General features: G+C 38.2%; 1 protein-coding gene across 2 annotated transcripts; it reads left to right on the top strand.

Annotated features, from left to right (window-relative positions):
* Positions 1-661: 661 nt before the first annotated feature.
* LOC120536741 lies at positions 662-17,042 on the top strand. Of its 2 annotated transcripts, none has more exons than XR_005635175.1 (5): positions 662-721; positions 11,264-11,605; positions 12,059-12,358; positions 15,992-16,166; positions 16,847-17,042. XR_005635175.1 is itself a non-coding variant. In XM_039765211.1 (5 exons), the coding sequence occupies exons 1-5, from the start codon at positions 673-675 to the stop codon at positions 16,891-16,893; spliced, it is 852 nt and encodes a 283-aa protein (XP_039621145.1). In that variant the 5' UTR covers positions 662-672; the 3' UTR covers positions 16,894-17,042. The 2 variants fall into 2 exon arrangements, 1 of the variants encoding a protein (XP_039621145.1); XM_039765211.1 differs by having other exon boundaries at positions 15,992-16,105.
* Positions 17,043-17,858: the final 816 nt, after the last annotated feature.

The raw sequence follows: 17,858 nt of genomic DNA, 5'->3' as shown, positions 1-17,858 counted from the left end.
TGGTAGTAAGGTGACTCGGATTAAAACAAAATCATCAACAGAGAGTTTTCGCTGAGACCAAAACAGCTGAAGATACCTAAGGAGAGATTGAAAACAAAAGATTACAAAAATGTGTGAAAGCAAAGTTAGATTGGTTTTCTTGATGGTTGCAGTGCTTTCCTTCTATCCTAAATGGAAGTGTCTTTCCATCAACAAGAAACTCTTCTCTAAATGTTATCAGTCTTCCCAAGACATGCAGCTAGAGAGAATCCAAACCGGTTCATGCAACAAAACAAAAACTTCCTGAAAAAGAAGCTCCTTAATGTGAGCTGGATGCAACCGAGGATGGAGTCTATTGTCATTTTACAGAGGAGCCTATAGTAGCATATGAGAGACTGAATATTTTGACCTAAAAAGGCAAAGGCAGTGTTCAAGATTTTTTTAAAGTGTTTTTTTTTTTCTGTATCTATTGAAAGAAATCTGACAGCTAAGGAATGTCTAAAAAGCTAGACTGAGAGAATGCTGTGATCGGTCAATGCTCACATTACTCAATTACTCTTAAAACCAGTTACAGGAATCAGAGTATGCAGTTACTTTTCATTTTTTTTTATAAGATACAGGAAATGTAAGGCAGGTGACTAACACCCCACCTCCTGCACAGAGTTGCTTGTGGTCATTTGAGCGAGGCGGACAATGAGAGCTGATCACAGATCTCTGAGCGGATGGGCAATCTTTATCACACGTAAGTGTCAAACGAATTCTATGGGGCCCTTTTGAAAATGTTTTTGTTTAATCTAATGAGAGGCCGTCTGAGGAAGATAATGTAAATTTACACTGGCACTTAGAGTACCTGAAAAGAAGAGAAAAGGAAAAATTAGTTTTGAAAATTAAACATGGTGCAGGTGTGACGATGTTTAACAAGCAATTCAGAGATGCATAAATTTTATTGTCACGGCAATGGTAGTTTTGTATGAATATATATATATATATATATATGTATATATATATATATATATATATGTATATATATATATATATGTATATATATATATATGTATATATATATATATATATATACTGTATATGTATATAGATAGATATATATAGATAGATATAGAGATAGATATATAGAGATATAGATATAGATAGATAGAGATATTGATATACAGTATAGAGATAGATATATAGAGATATAGATATAGATATATAGATAGAGATATAGATATAGATAGATATACAGATATAGACAGATATATAGATAGATAGATATAGATATAGATATATATATATATATATAGATAGATAGATAGATAGATATACTGTGTATATATATAGAGAGAGAGATATAGAGTTAGATAAAAATGTAAATAAAACATGGATACAAACTTATGATATAAAAACAGCAGCAATTAGCATTTCCCAACAGCATTCATAGTACCAAAACATCAAAAACACACACTGAGATGTTTATGAAAATTTAGACGACTTTCAAGTTCAAGATGATAAGTCTGGATTTTATAACTTGTGGAAAAAATCAATATGGTACTCTGAATAAGCAAACTACCCTTTTCTTATAAATATTCTGATACTTCTTTCAGTTACAAATGGTAATGGTTGTATTAACAATTTTTAAATTAGGAGTACATCACATCCTAAAAGACTGCACAGCATAACAGACGGAAGTAGATCTAAAAAAAAATATATGTATCATATGTAGATCTGTGTCATTTTCTGGTGTACAAATTGCAATGATGAATATGTCAATTGATCATGAAAAGTCAAATCATGTTTAGGTGTGTCTTTAATATTAAAATTAGAAATGAATTACTTTTTTTGTTTTAATTTATATTAAGATATTTAATAGGGATACAATAAAAGAAGAGCAGCAGCACAGTATACATTGTTTTATTATTAGTGTATTTCAGAAATCACACACTACAAAATTGACCAAAAGGAGAGTAAGCTAAATTGTTAACACTAAGATGATCATTTAAAAAAAATGTATATTGATGATGTGTACATTAAGATACTTATTACAAACTAGCTGTGTAAGCCTGTGCTGTAAAAAGCCCAGGGTCCTAGAAACTATTGAAATCGTCAGAAAATAAACTGAAATGTAGACATGTCAGGTAATTAAAAGGAACTACTCTGGGCATCTCTCTCCTAGGAGGATTCATTTAGCCGACGTGCTCGCCTCGCTTGTGTATTAGCAGCAGGAGGAAAAGTAAAAAGGATGCTGGTTTGTCCATGTTAGCGGCTAAGTGACTTTGTCTTTCTTCTGTGGTTTTGTTTTTCTGATATGCTCACCTCGCCGGTGTTATTAGCGGCTAAGCAAATTTTCTGTTTCCTCGGACGCGGAGCCATTACCCCAACTCCACCTCTCATTTCCAGGACGGACAGACACACACACTTCCATGCGTTGACGTTTATATGTAAGATACTATTTTAGTATTCTGGGTTCAAAGCTTGCGGCAGGATGTTGTGAGTGAGGAGCTTACATGTTTGTCTGTCATTTTCTTTCTCATCTCCTCAGACAACTCTCTCCTTTGCTTTCTCCGGTACATGTTCAGTGTGGGATACACAATGATACTGAACAGCAAAGTGACTGATTTTCTCCATTTAAATAAGCTGAATGACTAATTACATGATTGGAGACACGTGTGATACGAATTCAATTAAATCACTCTCTTAAAAAATTACTCAAATCCAATTATTTAGGATCTATGGATCATTTTAGACGATCTTTGTAGAATAAGCTGTACTTGATCTCTTTTCACACTTGCTTTGCTGTACTCAATGACATGTCAAAAGTATGCGGATACAAAGAGGACAATTTCTTTTCATTTTATCAGGAGGTATACAGCAATTTTTCAATTAGCTGAAAGGGGACCAACAAATTTGTCCACGTCCATAATCTGTTTGATATTTAATAGCTGAAGATTATGACCTTGTATCTGATCCAAACACGATGGTCTCTGGCTATCCAGAATTTAGAGCAGGTATAGTTTTTACCCTAAATATTCATAAATCAGGTCAAAAATGTGCTTAGGGACATAGTCTATGATCTTCACCTGATCAAATGAGAGAGTTGTGCAAATTATGGCAACGATTGGTCCAATGGTGCAGTTTGTATACCGGGCATATATATGCATATGTATGCAAAGAGTTGCCAGTTTATCAGGTAAATCCCCCACCTTCACAAAAATTCTCCTTTCCAAGATGCTATCCATCATATGATAGAGGTGTTTGGTTTAAACGGGCAGGCAAGCTTTTCTGTCATCTGTTAGTGTTCAATTGCGAGTTGGAATGTGTGTAAATAATTACCTTAGTAATTTTGTTTTAAGTGACATGATAATTGTTGGTTGGGTTCTACCATCTACCAAATGTCTGTTGTCGTGGACTTTTCACACTTAACTACTTTAATGGTTTAACCAAGAACGGCACACAAAGCATTATACAGTGTGTGATATATCCAAAAAAAAAATGGTGCACCAAGGTAATTGGTTTCACATGTGAGTACAGTAATCCCTCGCTACTTTGCGGTTCACTTTTCACGGATTCACGACTTTGCGGGTTTTTAAATATAGTAGTAGTATTTCCTAGTCTAAGAACAACAAAACAAGTTCGGTGACAAAGTGCGTTGTAACACGGGCTGTGATTGGTACATGGGAGGGAGACGACAAATCACAGCTTCCCGCTTTCTAATCAGGCCCGTGATTGGTGCTTTGACTGATGCCCAGATCCCACAGCACCTCCCTTTGTCTCTCTGTCGCGGCCATTTCACTTCAAGCTTTCTCGCCGAGCGGTTTACTTTACACTGTACTGTGTGTGATTTTTTTGTGGTTTCTTTGTGTTGAACTTCGCTTTAATTTTCACCCCCTGCAATGGCTCCCAAATGTGCTCCTTCTTCCAAGGCTGGTGCTGAGCCTAAACACCAACGAAGAATGATGACGATCGCTGAGAAGGTGAAACTTCTGCATATGTTGAAGGAAGGGAAAACGTTCGCAGCTGTGGCTGCAGACTGGCTAAGGATCTGCAAGAGCGGTCACAGGAATGGGACGACGATATGGTTCGATCGGTCCAATTTTGCAACAAGGTCGACGACGTCATGACCTCCTACAAGCTGCTCTTCGACCGGAAAAAGAAGCAGCGGCAGCAACTGCCGATCACAATGTTTTTGCAGCCTCGAAAAAAGAGCCAGTTCTTACTACTACTACGGATACACCTTCAGAAACCGTGGAAGAGGTGCCCCAGGAAATGGCACTGCTGTCTGAAGAGACGTAAAATACACTCATCGGCTGCGCAGTAAAAGTCATCATCACCTTCATCGTCATCATTTTTACTTCACAGCATATTCATCACCATCATCACGTCATATATAGGTACGTGTACTTCGCTATACAGTAACTGTAAACTTATCTACCGATTTCATATTGCTTAACAGTTGTCCCAGTTGTAAACAGTATAGGGAGGGTTTAAAAACGTTCAAATACACGTTAAATAATTAAATAAATATGGTGTCCCTACTTTGCAGAAATTCAGTTATTGCGGCCGGCCTTGGAACCTATCTCCCGCGATAAACGAAGGATTACTGTAATTGTAATTATTAGTTCAGCATTACAACGGCTATTCCTGGAGCATTCCAGTGCAATCAACTATGAGCGGCAAGTGGCGGAATGGCGCAAATTGTATTAGAAAGTGGATAGGCTATAACCAGGTAAATCACATCCAAATTCAACATCATTTTGCACAAAGCAATTATCAGACTTATGTTGAAAGGCCTACAACAGCCAAAGACCATGATGTTTTCCTTGAAAATGAAGAAAGCACATCTTCAGTGGCCATAGAAATATCAAAACTAGACTGACAAAGACCAGAAAAGAAAGTGACAAACTGTGTTTCTTTTACATTACACATTTGGTTTTGGTACAAGCAACATGAGTTTATAGGGTCATCTTGTTTATCATCAACAGTACAGACCTGTGGTGGTATTCTGATGGTGCGGCTGTGTTTTTATGGCACACATCGATGACCATGATACTCATTCAAGAACATCTGAATAGCAAGGTGCATATTCCTGTTTGGTTAATGTTTATTCACACTCTGATGGAACATTCCAGCATGATAGTGCACCATATCATAAGGTATGTGTTGTCACCAAATGATTCTGGAAACTTACTAAGTATCTCTGAGATGAGGTGGAAATGGCTATTCACAGAAAGACTCTGCAAACCGCTGGTGTCTAAAACACTGGTAGACAGATTAACCTCTATGCGCCCTGAATTGCCAGTTTATTAGAATATATACAGTATGTTAATACTTTTTCCATTTATCTATCATCCAACCTGCTTAATGGAATGAACTGAAAGGGGGCACAGGAAGAAGCTCTGGTCAGATTGTCAGCCCATCAAAGGCCCATGTGTAGTGAGTCAGTGAGTAAAAATAGTGCAGTTTTCTATTGTCTATGTATGAGAATGGGCAGCAAAGGGAAATGTCACTTTTGGTATGGGTGAGAAACACATCTACTTAAAGGTTCACGTGAACAAAGTGAAGTACTGCTAAGACAGAAAAAACGCTGTCGTCAAAACAAGCAAGAGTCAGAATATTAGTAGAGCCAAAGAAACCAGGTACAGTATTCAGAAACCAAAAGGCAAGAGGAAATTGAAAATCAAATACAAAAAGCGATCAAAACCAGAACACTATTTTTACAGCTGCGGCCTACTCGGTTGTTGTGATGTGAAATTTTGCATACAGGTTGATAAATATTTTGTATGTTGATATTTGTAACTTAGAGAAAGTTATGTAATATTAGTGTTATATTATAGATAATAACAGCAATGGTTTGATGGTTTAAGAACCCCTTCCCCCCTTTAAGGTCTGAGTCTCTTTGTAATTTTACGACAGGGTTGGGGGACGTGCCTCAAACAAGTTTGACTAATATTTCTCTGCTAAAGTCTCTCAGTCAACCCCCACAGGAAAGCCAGACTCCCTAACTGGCAAGCTTCGCAAAGGTAGGTGTGAAGGTGTTCTCTCCCCTATTGGTCTGAAGTATGGCTGTTTGGAATTGGCTTGTAACAGAAGCCTTTAAGTACCACAACACCCTATTGGCTGTAGGGGTTGGACAGAAAACATATAAATTTGTTTGCTTTACTTCACTTTCTCTCTCTTACCAAACTGACGAAAGACCATCTTACACCATGAACTGAAAAGGACAACACAATGAAGAGCACGGCTCGGCAGCCATATTGAGACAGGCATGCGGCCTGTTCTGAAGAAAGCTGACCACAAATGAGGACTTAACTAGAGACATTAAGTAACAAACAAGTCTGTGTGCTACCTGAAACTACACATCAGCATTTATCAGGTTGTATAGTTGCCAATATTCAAATGTACTTTGCATATTGTTATTATTTATGAATATTATCAATAATACATTATTTAAATTGTAACTTAACTCCTGTTTGTCTTTTACTACACCTAATTGCCTGAGATAATAAATGTAGAAGGGAAGGTCGGGAGAAGTTATATAGTACAATACCTTATAAACAGTGGTAATTCTGTGAGATCTGAGTCATTCTGACAAAGGCTACATATTAATAATACAAAAGGGGAAAGCAGAGTAAAATATTACTCTACCAACACAAAACATTAGTTTAAAGCTAACTACTTTTTAGAAGAATAAGGATTTTTTTTGTATCTCCTTAGTAATAAATCAGTGTTAGTTTGTTGCCTTTTTATTTTGCTCCTTCTTGTGATGCAGTAGTTCTCTCTTCTTTGGTGCAAGCGAAGAGTAGAGAAGCCATTTCTACTTTTAGAAAACAACAGAAACTGTTCAAGGTCGAATCTTTCCTACTGTGATCGCAGACCACACCATGTTTCCACATGTGCACAGGGGAAAGCTTCACAGTCGACCCAAATAAAATGATCATAAAAGTGCAGATAATTATTGACTTTCCCTCGTAAGATGAACAGAGAAGAGCTCTGTTTAAAAGGCTAATAATGAATCATGGTTGAAAATCCATTAAAAAACAAGTAATTCTGAAAATATGAAGCTCATTTTTAAGATGACTTCAAAATTAGGTGACATGAAGCACACTGACTCTTTTTTGAAGAAACTGGTGGACACTTGAGGACAAGTCATTACTTGGAATTAAAGAATAAAGCAAGGTTAGTGGGACTCCCTTATGTTTAGTCTTAATAAAGAAAGTTCACAGAAGATAATACAGTCACTGTTTGCATACTCCTTCATTGTCTTTTCTAAAATACACTTTAATTATAGCATGATTAACCCGTTGAATGATTTCTAATAAATATATGTGGTCACGAGGGTGAAATACTGGTTAACCTTCTAGCTCATTGATCTCCCGCCTAATCATTTCTGTGTGGAGGTTTGCACATTCATGCTGTGTTTGTCTGTGTTTTCCTTCCAAATCCTCAAAGGCATGCATGCTGGGCTTATCGTTGATTCCAAACTGGCCCTTTGTGAGTGTGAGTTACTTTGCACATGCACATAAGAATTCTGCTGTACTCTGTACAGTAATCACCTCAAGTCCATTTGAACCTAATGAGTGTCCTTTGTGAGGGACTAACATCTACTGTAGTGTGCCTTTCATCCTAAAATGGATTAAAGCAGTTGGACTGGGGAAATTGAAGGTTTTAAGAGTAAAGCAATGGAATGGTCAGGAAAACAGGTAAACATTGGTATCAGAAAAGAATAAGGGAGTCTAAGGATCAAACCCAAACTTTGGGGCAAATGCTGAAATCTAAGTGACAAAAACAAGAGTGTTGTGTTTAAGCCAGATTTTCTACCCTGATTTATCTTTAATTTCTTTTTTGTGTCTTTTTTGTTCATTTTTCATTCTCTAATTATGTTATTTTCAGTTAATATAGTTGTTGTCATTTAGAAGAAGACGACTAGCATTGCCAGGGTAAATAATTTTAAATTCTGTTTATTTTGTCTGCTAATCTGGCTACAGTCTGTTCTGGTGTTTCACTTGCTCTGAGCCAAGTGGAGTCATTAAAACTCCATCCATCCATTATCCAACCCGCTATATCCTAACTACAGGGTCACGGGGGTCTACTGGAGCCAATCCCAGCCAACACAGGGAACAAGGCAGGAAACAAACCCCGGGCAGGGTGCCAGCCCACAGCAGGGCACGCACTAGGGACAATGCCAATGCACCTAACCCGCATGTCTTTGGACTGTGGGAGGAAACCCATGCAGACACGGGGAGAACGTGCAAACTTCACGCAGGGAGGACCCGGGAAGCAAACCTGGGTCTCCTAACTCCTAATTTTGTGTACTTTGAATCACAACACAATGGTCAGAAACAGCAACAGAAAAGTTTGCCACACAAAAATTTTAAAGATTGAACTACCATTTTGATTTATTTTAGTGCAGAAACTTGGAACACAATGTTAGGACTGGAAGCCACAAATCAAGTAAGTCCCAAAAATTGCCTTTAGGACTCCCAGTCCTAACATATGAACCACAGGAAAATAAAAAAATGCTAACTTTGCTGCCATAATGAGCAGAAAAGACTACAGTTTTAGAAGAAATATCTCAATGAGCATTCCTGTGTGCATTGTGAGGCCTAGTTTGCTTGCCTGGATCTGATGATACATGAAACCTGAAAGATGCTGAGAGCACGCCAGTGTCCATCAGGATCACGGGTATGGTGATGTCGAAGAAGGTCGAGGATGTGGAAGAGCATCTGAAAGTTACTGAAGCTCCTCCAGGGAAGGCCAAACTGAAGCTGAAGATACAGAGCCAGCACAACAACCTGAGGCTACAGGTATGGAGCCAGTGGCTTGGAATGCTACTGCAGATACTCCAGAAGAACAGCACCTGACCTGCTGCCTCATTCCCATGTGGGGACAGTATGCTACCCTTGACATAAGGGGGAGAGGATGCACAAGGCAGGAACAACCCCCCGGACTGTCAGCAGGTGTTTTGCCCTTTCGGTTTGCTCCGTTGGCGTCACCAAGAGGTGGCCTTCTCATTCAGTCTACCCTGCCTAGCTCAAGTCTTCTCATCTCATCTGCCCCACCTGCCTTACATCTTCACACTTCACCTTGTGACATGGACTTTTTGGACATTGTGATGGGGTTTGACTTGGGGTATCTAGAAGCCACCCTTTGAGAAGGGAGTTATTTCATGTTTCAGCTAGGGATCCTCCACTTACTGGGTTTTAAATTCTTGTTTAAGGTCCCTTTTGTTTGTTTTTGATTGTTTTATTTATGTTAATATGCTGCCATTGTTATTCTCCATGTGTTTTGTGGATGGTCCCCCAAAAGGCAAGGCCACCTGGCAATCACTGCCAGAAATTGCCCTTCACCCTATAAATCCAGAGGGTCTTCGAGTTCATTTCAATTGTGCTAGGTAGCTGGTGAGTTTACTTGTTTTTTTCTGTGCTCATGCTTTTTGACTTACTGGATTTTTGACCTTTTCTTCTGTATTTGACTTTGTATCTGGATAAAGGTATAGGGACTTTCTTTATTTTGGATTGCTTTCTTGTTTTGGGCAAATCCTTTGCTTCCTGTGCTCCACAGTGCTTCACTGTTATTGAAGAGCATTTTTGTGTAAATAAAACCCTTTCCTTTTTACGAAGTCTCTCAACTTATGTGCTTTGGGTCTGCCAGTCGTGACACACAACTACTGGTTTGTGGCATGCCCTCAAATGCTCAGTTGCATTTTAGCATGTCCTATATTTGTCCATGAGACTTTTTTACTGTGTTGGTTTTATCTAGCAATATTTTAATAAAATACACACGTTTTGCACATTATGAAAATGTAACTGGATGATTTTACATGAAGAACGAGATATTTTTTTGATAGACATTTTTGTATATTGTTTGCTGTTGTTCTGCATTAGTCACTATTGATACCTTCTCTATGAAAACCTGAAACTGCATTTTTTTTATCAGCCCCACTAAATGGGATGAGCAACATATTAAAAAAATGTTATTTTTGGATGAAGTATCTTTTTCAGAACATGCGTATACAACACATACATAGCTATACACATACACACAGACCCTAACCACAACAGTGTCCCATGAATGACACACACACACACTCTAATTAACCTGTAGCACTTTAAACCACACAAGTGCCTGTCACTCTCTCAGCACTTCAAAAGATTTACTTATTATCGGCACGAACAACATACGATGTTTTAATGATATCTCTGACCTAAATATTACTTTTGGTCTACAAGAATACATTTAAACATACCAAGGATCAGCACACTTGACTATCGGCCATTTATCAGCCAAAAGTGCCGTACTTTACGTACTGTTCCAACTATTGGGTGGAGCTCTCACCCACAGCCTTAATAAACTTCGCAGCACAAAGGTAATGGCAAATCTCTGGCTGCACCAGGTGCTCAAAGAATATTATTACAGGAATAATAATAATACCATGGGAACAAAAAATAATAGAAAATAGGTACTAATAGGAAAGTCCGAATATATATAGTCTTTAGAAAAGCTTAAAAAAAGTAGAAATGACAAGGATGAATGTCACAGGTGACTTGTGATCTAGCAATTGATGTTCATGATGCTTTTAACTGATGATTGGATGAAAACTGGTAATACGTGTCTTTGTTGTCTTCTCTGACGTCGCTCTTCCGTTGTTGCTGTTTCTCTTCTTCTTCTTTGCTTTCAAATGAGGCATATTTATTATAAAGTTTCATGCCGTGGTTTCACAACACATGAATGTTCCATGCCACTGATTGGCTGGCTGTCAATATGATGGATGAATTTTCCTCAAACTCTTTAATCTATCTTTTCCCAGATAATAAAGTTTTTTGATATTGCCTCATGTCCTCCTTTCCCAGGATGTAAACCAAATTGTTGTCCCAGATGTCCATCCATAAAGTAATGAATAGCCTGAGGCATGGCTCAATCTTCCTTTCCCAGGTTATAAAGTAATTGAGCCACCAGCATGTCTTCCTTTCTATGTTGGAACAGCTGTTTTACAAGTGAGGTGTAAGGGAAGAAAACCTGCTTTGATTTGCCCTAAATGTAGTTCATCTGTTGTCTTGTCTCGAACAAAATATAATGGAAAATTAAACCAAAATGTACAGATTTTGTACCCCACGATAGTTATTCATAAAATTTAAGTACTCATATGCTGTAAGTGACCAAAACAGTTCTGCTCCAACTTATTTCCCCTAAGTACAGGCTTTCTAAAACTGATTCTTTCAAATAATTTAAGTACATTCCTTTACAGTATGGATTGTTACCTTTTTGGATTTTTATCCATTCCTTTCTTCCTCAGGTATAGCTCTTGCTTCATCAGCTCATCATGTCATAACTCCACCATCACTCACCATCCTGCCTGGACAAATGGCATACTTCAACTGCACTGTAGTGGAAAACAGCAATTGTGAAGAAGTCAGCTTGTATTGGCGTCATAAGCGCCTGTTCCAGAATGGCTCAGAAGGAGATTCGAAAGATATTAAAAATGGAGGGAGATATTCCATTATTTATGGAGTTTTATTCAGCTTTTTGCAAATTAAAAATGTGGTCTTCTCTGATGAGGGGTTTTATTTTTGCTCAAATTTCTGCTTTGGAAAAAGGACCCGGATTATTGAACAGAAGTCACAGCTCTTGCTTGAAGGTATTAGCTTATTTTCTGTAGTAAAACTTGATTTGAATAAATATACTTCTTCAGTTACCAAAGGCTTTAAAGTTAAAAATTCTTTGTAACACTTACCTTTTAATATCTAGAAGTTATACATGACATAAAGAATATTCTCAAATTTAAAGGTTAATATTCTCAAATTGTCATATCCAAGTTAGAGGCAAAGAGGGTCAAAATGTATCTTGGCAATACTGGGTTCAAGGTAGGATCTAAACCAGTATTGAGAGCGAGTCTATTGCAGGACCCACTCCAGCACAAGACAGATTTGTACTGACAAACTAAGGTGAAACATATACCATGATCCAATACATGCAAATGCATTATCGACCCATTATATGACCTGCAGAATCTTCACATTTCTTTTTAAAGCTTTTAGAGCTTGACTCCTTACAGTTTATTTTCAGATTTTTTTTTCATTATGTCCATTAGCCCAGCCCCAGGTAAGCATCACTTCTTCCATATCACTTGATGCACCTGATCTCCTGATCCTGACCTGCAGCGCTGTGAGTTTCTACCCTTCTAATGTGTTCTTCACCTGGAATCTCACCTTTGTTGAAGTGCCCCACATCATCCAGCAGGGGTCACCCAATCTCCTCCAGAATGGCAGCTACAGCAGCAGCTCCACTCTAAAGATCAGAACCTCCCAGTGGAGCTCAGAAGTGGTGATTGAATGTGTGGTGAATCACAGTTCTCTGACTCAGTCACAGATCAAATACATCAGACATTCAGGTAAGCTGCTCTCTTTACCACTCCTCTAATAAAAGGTCTTCTTCTTACATAACCTTACTCAGTGACATGAACCTGTGAAGCATATAAGTATACTGTAAATTGGAGGTTGCATACCAAGACAATCCCACTAATCAGATAAAATAAACTTAAGTCTATGTTATTTCTTGTAAATGCATTTAATGAAATATTTGAAAATAGATTGTTAAAAGAAAGAGGCAGAGAAGTTGTTTGATTTCAACGTATGTTGGTTCACTAAAGGCCAGCATTGCTACCTCACCACTCGTAGACTCTGGTTCAGTTTCTGGCTGTGGTGTCTTCTTTGTGATATTTCATTTGTGCTTTTTAAGTTTAGGTTGTACTATGCCTGTTATGTTGGAATATGGTTTTCTTCCATGAAAGGTGATTGGTCAGGTAATGAGATTTTGTAGTGGGCAGGACTCAATCAGGGAAGGGTCACATAATAAGCATGAACCAATCAGAGTGTGATTAAAGTCTATGTTTTTTTAAAAAAACAAAGCATTTTCCATCATTCACACTGAAATGCTGACCTTGTGTTTTCTGAAGTATACGGCCCTACAGAGCGTTTTCAAAAGTATTTATTTTTGTGGGTTGAAAATTCTGGTGAGGTGTGGACGAAAGGTGAAAACAGAAACTAATGTTGGAGGACAAGTGTTACAGGACAAGGCTGCAAAACTGACCATCACAAGTGAAGAGATCAAAACAAAAATGCAACATTTAGTAATTCCTCGATTGGAAAAAACTGGCACCTAATGCCTGTTAGATGTTCACCAAGAAAGAGTGTCTTCAAATATGTCTTAAACATCTTTAAGGGAGTCAGAATTTAAAATGTAACTGGGCCGCTTGTTCCAATAGCTACACATGAAAAAATACTGGAGTGAGATTTGATGCCACAGAGAGGGCATCACAACAACAACAACATTTATTTATATAGCACATTTTCATACAAATAATGTAGCTCAAAGTGCTTTTTTCATCAATACTTCTGAGTGGTCAAGAAGGAGCATAGTGCCTCACAACTGTTTCCATGTATGTGGGTACTGACCTGTTGACTACTCTGTATGCAGGTGGCAAGGATCTGAACTTAATATGTTCCACTACAGGGAGGAAATATAGTAATCTGGAAAGGGGGGGAATTACGGTCATATGAAAAAGTTTGGGAACCCCTCTTAATTCTTTGGATTTTTGTTTATCATTGGCTGAGCTTTCAAAGTAGCAACTTCCTTTTAATATCTGACATGCCTTATGGAAACAGTAGGATTTCAGCAGTGACATTAAGTTTATTGGATTAATAGAAAATATGCAGTATGCATCATATCAAAATTAGACAAGTGCATAAATTTGGGCACCCCAACAGAGATATGACATTAATACTTAGTTGAGCCTCCTTTTGCTCCTTTCAGCCTCTAGACGCCATTCTTCCATACAAAATCTCTCCAGTTCAGTTAAATTTGATGGCTGCTGAGCATGGACAGCCTACTTCAAATCATCCCATAGATTTTCGATGATATTCAAGTCAGGGGACTGTGATGGCCATTCCAGAACATGATGGAACCTCCACCAAATTTGACAGTAGGTAGCAGGTGTTTTTTCCTGGAATGCGGTGTTCTTCTTCCACCATGCAAAGCACTTTTTGTTATGACCAAATAACTCAATTTTTGTCTCATCATTCCAAAGCACTTTATTCCAAAATGAATCTGGCTTGTCTAAATAAGCATTGGCATGCATCAAGCGACTCTGTTTGTTGCGCAAGTGCAGAAAGGGCTTCTTTCTCATCACCCTGACATACAGATGTTCTTTGTGCAAATTGCGCTGAATTGTAGAACGATGTACAGATACACCATCTGCAGCGAGATGTTCTTGCAGGTCTTTGGAGGTGATCTGTGGGTTGTCTGTAACCATTCTCACAATCCTGCTCATATGTCGCTCCTGTATTTTTCTTGGCCTGCCAGACCTGCTGGGTTTAACCGTAACTGTGCCTGTGGCCTTTCATTTCCTGATTCCATTCCTTACAGTTGAAACTGACAGTTTAAACCTCTGAGATCGCTTTTTGTAGCCTTCCCCTAACCACGGGTGTCAAACTCCAGGCTTTGAGGGCCACAGTGGCTACAGGTTTTCATTCTAACCCTTTTCCTAATCAGTGTCCAGTTTTCACTGCTAATTAACTTCTTTCCCCTCTATTTTAATAGCCCTGTTTTTAAGGATTCAATCTTCTGAGTTGATTCTTTTCTTCATTAAATGACAGCCAAACAGAAATGAGACATGAAACGAGCCAACAGATGACCAGCTTAACTGGGGCTTCAAACTCCAACCAGTTCCTTAATGAGAAGCTGATTCTTGCTGTTAATTAAACCCGTTATTCAATTCCATGGCTTGTTGCTGCTCTCTTTTTGCCACAGCAGACCTTTCCAAAACTGTTGATATTCTGTTTTTTTCTAAGAACTCCTAAAATGTTTTGGTAACCTGAGGGATCAACCTTACTGAGACCTTCGTCTTTATTTTCAGATTTTGTTTGATGGGTACAGGTGAGCTGGTCATGTCCTGCTTGTTTTATGTCTCATTACTGTCCAGCTGCTATTTAAGGAAAAAACAACTAAGGGGCCTGAGTCAAGCTAATTAAAGCTAAGGCTATAAAAGGTAATTAGCATCAAAAACGGGTTACTAATTAAGAAGATGGCTTAAATGAAAACCTGCAGCCACTGTGGACCTCCAGGACTGGAGTTCGACACCCCTACAACAACAACAACATTTATTTATATAGCACATTTTCATACAAACAGTAGCTCAAAGTGCTTTACATATTAAAGAATAGAAAAACGAAAGACACAATTATAAAACAAAATAAATCAACATTAACATCGAATAAGAGTAAGGTTCAATGGCCAGGGGGGACAGAAAAACAAAAACTCCAGACGGCTGGAGAAAAAATAAAATCTGTAGGGATTCCAGACCATGAGACCACCCAGTCTCCTACCCTAAACCAGGATACTGAACGATCTTTGTTTTCAGATCTTTTGAGAGTTGCTGTCTGTTACTCTTCAGAGGAGAGTCAAAGGGAAGCACAACTTGCAATTGACCACCTTAAATGCCTTTTCTCGTGATTGGACACACCTGTCTATGAAGTTCAAGGCTTAACGAGCTAATCCCACCAATTTGGTGTTGCAAGTAATCAGCATTAAGCAGTGACAGGCATTCAAATCAGCACAATCACAAGGGGACTCACATTTTTGCACAGCCAGTTTTTCACATTTGATTTAATTTCATACAACTAAATACTGCTTCACTAAAAATCTTTGTTCGGAAAACACCGCAGTACTCAGATGTTCCTAGGAAATGAAAGACATACCACTGTTATCTTTTTTGTTAAAAGGAGAGTCAATTATTATACAGGCTTATTATACAGGCTAAGAGGGGTTCCCAAACTTTTTCATATGACTGTACATGTGCCTGCCTCAGCTACCTGAACACCAAACATGCAACGTGTTCATGTTCATGCAAATGCTAGTCATAAATCAAACTAGAGTGCAAATGCAGTAGCTAGTCATTTAACCAATATAAAATCCCTATTATTTAAAAAAAAATGGAAAACTATAACAGCCTCTTCTGCCTTTGCAGGTCCATCTTCAGGTGTGGGTCTCTGTCAGCTGAAAATGGTTCTGCTGTCTTTGGGTTTGGTGTTGATGATGTTGACTGTCATGGGGGTACATGTGAAGTCCTGCAAAGGAAACAGTTGAGTATCCAGTCCAGGTCTGGAACTTATATCGGAAGAGGAAAGTGAGATACCTCCAGTGTAAGCTGCTATTTAGTCAGATGTAGGAAGCAAAAATGAACATGGCCAGGATAGCTGGCTTTGAAGGTGTAGATAAAGCAGTGATAAATCAGAGAATCAGAGATCTGGATATGACTTTCGTCTTACATGATAATTCATTTGCTTATTTCAATGGTACATTTACTGTCATAGTTGTACACGTTCTAGAATATTAACACAGGGGTGAAGCGCAAAACTCTGGGCCCTATACATAAGTAGTCTCTGTGCGCCCCTTCCTCTCGATTCATGTCTGTCACGTGCCCTTTTCATTTTAGGTTTTAAGTCCCCGCATCCCCACTGGGCCCTGGGTAATCATCACCCCAAACAATGACACTCATGGTTAACAGCAGGGGCAGTTATGTGGTGGAGACTAAAGCATTAGTCTTTTATTTTATAGTCCACTGTCCTATCTATTTTTTTAAATTCACATTTATTCAAAATTGATACAATAAGGATGTGCATAATTTTAGCTGTATTGAGTCTAACTCCAAATGGTGAGGACAACTAATCTAAATGAATCTGCTTAGATCTCACAAGGGTTTCCATTCAAAAATATGCTGCCAGGTGAACTTGCCATGATTTGCTATTAGTGTCTCTGGGTAGCTTGAGCCTATCTGCTCTTGGATAATACAGGTTAATTATTTAAGTTTGCTTGCTTTCAGGGTCTAAAGGTGAAAGACATTTTGAGGAAAGACTGAAGAAAATCTGAGGACTGGAGTAAAATGCATTGGGATACAAACAATTATAATTTTGTGTATTTTTTTAACCTATAAACTGTGTACTTTTACAGAACACTTCCCTCTGTGCTTGCAAAATGCTTATTATTTGTGCTATGCAAGGTTTCTACATAAATATTATTTATTCATATACCATATCCACATATTGTCTGTGTGTCTTTTTTCATGGAAAGTTTCCCTATGCCAATATGAATTCTTCTCTGTGTGCTCCTATTATTTTTCCCACATCCTGAAGATGAGCAGGTTAATGAGGTTAATTGATGACTCTTAGGTGACCATGTGTAAATGCGAGTTAGATTGTGTATACGAGTGGATGGACTGACACCTGCTGCCTGCCTTGATTCTGAACTGGATTTAGCAGCTTTAAGATTGTAACTTATGATGGTCACAGAAGGACTGGCCCTTTCACCTGGACGGAAGGTCATGTCTTACCCAGCCACCACACTGCTGTTATGAGTAGATACCTGAGATGGATAGGCTTTAACTGTACAGTTACTGTGTGATTTAAGAGGCATTTAACACAAATTGTAGGCAGTGTGTCCTAAAAAGCCATGCAAATTGGCTTGGTCAGAGTGTTGTGTAGAGCGGAGTGCAGACGAGTCGTCTGTCACTCGTAAATAAAGCAGCCAGTGGGATGTTGGGGGCGGGAAATTGTAAAGGAAGTCTTTTTTTTTTTTTTTTGGCTAAGAAAAGTACGGAAGTGAAGCGTATTAGGGCCACTTTAAAGAAAAAAAAAACTACTCTATATGTCGAAAATAAAGTCGCCATGTTGACTTTATTCTCGACATTTCCACTTTAATCTTGACATTTATGACTAGATTAAAGTCGACATTTCCACTTTATTCTCATAGTTTATTTTGTCATTAAAGTAGAATGTCATAAACTAAACTTCATCTTAAATGAATGTTTAATTTACTAGATTTTCTCAAACCGTGTC

This window comes from Polypterus senegalus, chromosome 10, assembly GCF_016835505.1.
Source record: "Polypterus senegalus isolate Bchr_013 chromosome 10, ASM1683550v1, whole genome shotgun sequence".
NCBI lineage: Eukaryota > Metazoa > Chordata > Cladistia > Polypteriformes > Polypteridae > Polypterus > Polypterus senegalus.
This window is presented reverse-complemented; position numbering and strand designations above follow the sequence as displayed.

Bases quoted from the DNA above. Each gene is read 5' to 3' on its own strand.
- LOC120536741 (XM_039765211.1), top strand. From the start codon at position 673: ATGAGAGCTGATCACAGATCTCTGAGCGGATGGGCAATCTTTATCACA. The intron at 722-11,263 runs GTAAGTGTCAAA...TTTCTTCCTCAG, and splicing joins ATGGGCAATCTTTATCACAC to GTATAGCTCTTGCTTCATCA. The intron at 16,106-16,846 runs GTTGAGTATCCA...GCTTGCTTTCAG, and splicing joins GAAGTCCTGCAAAGGAAACA to GGTCTAAAGGTGAAAGACAT.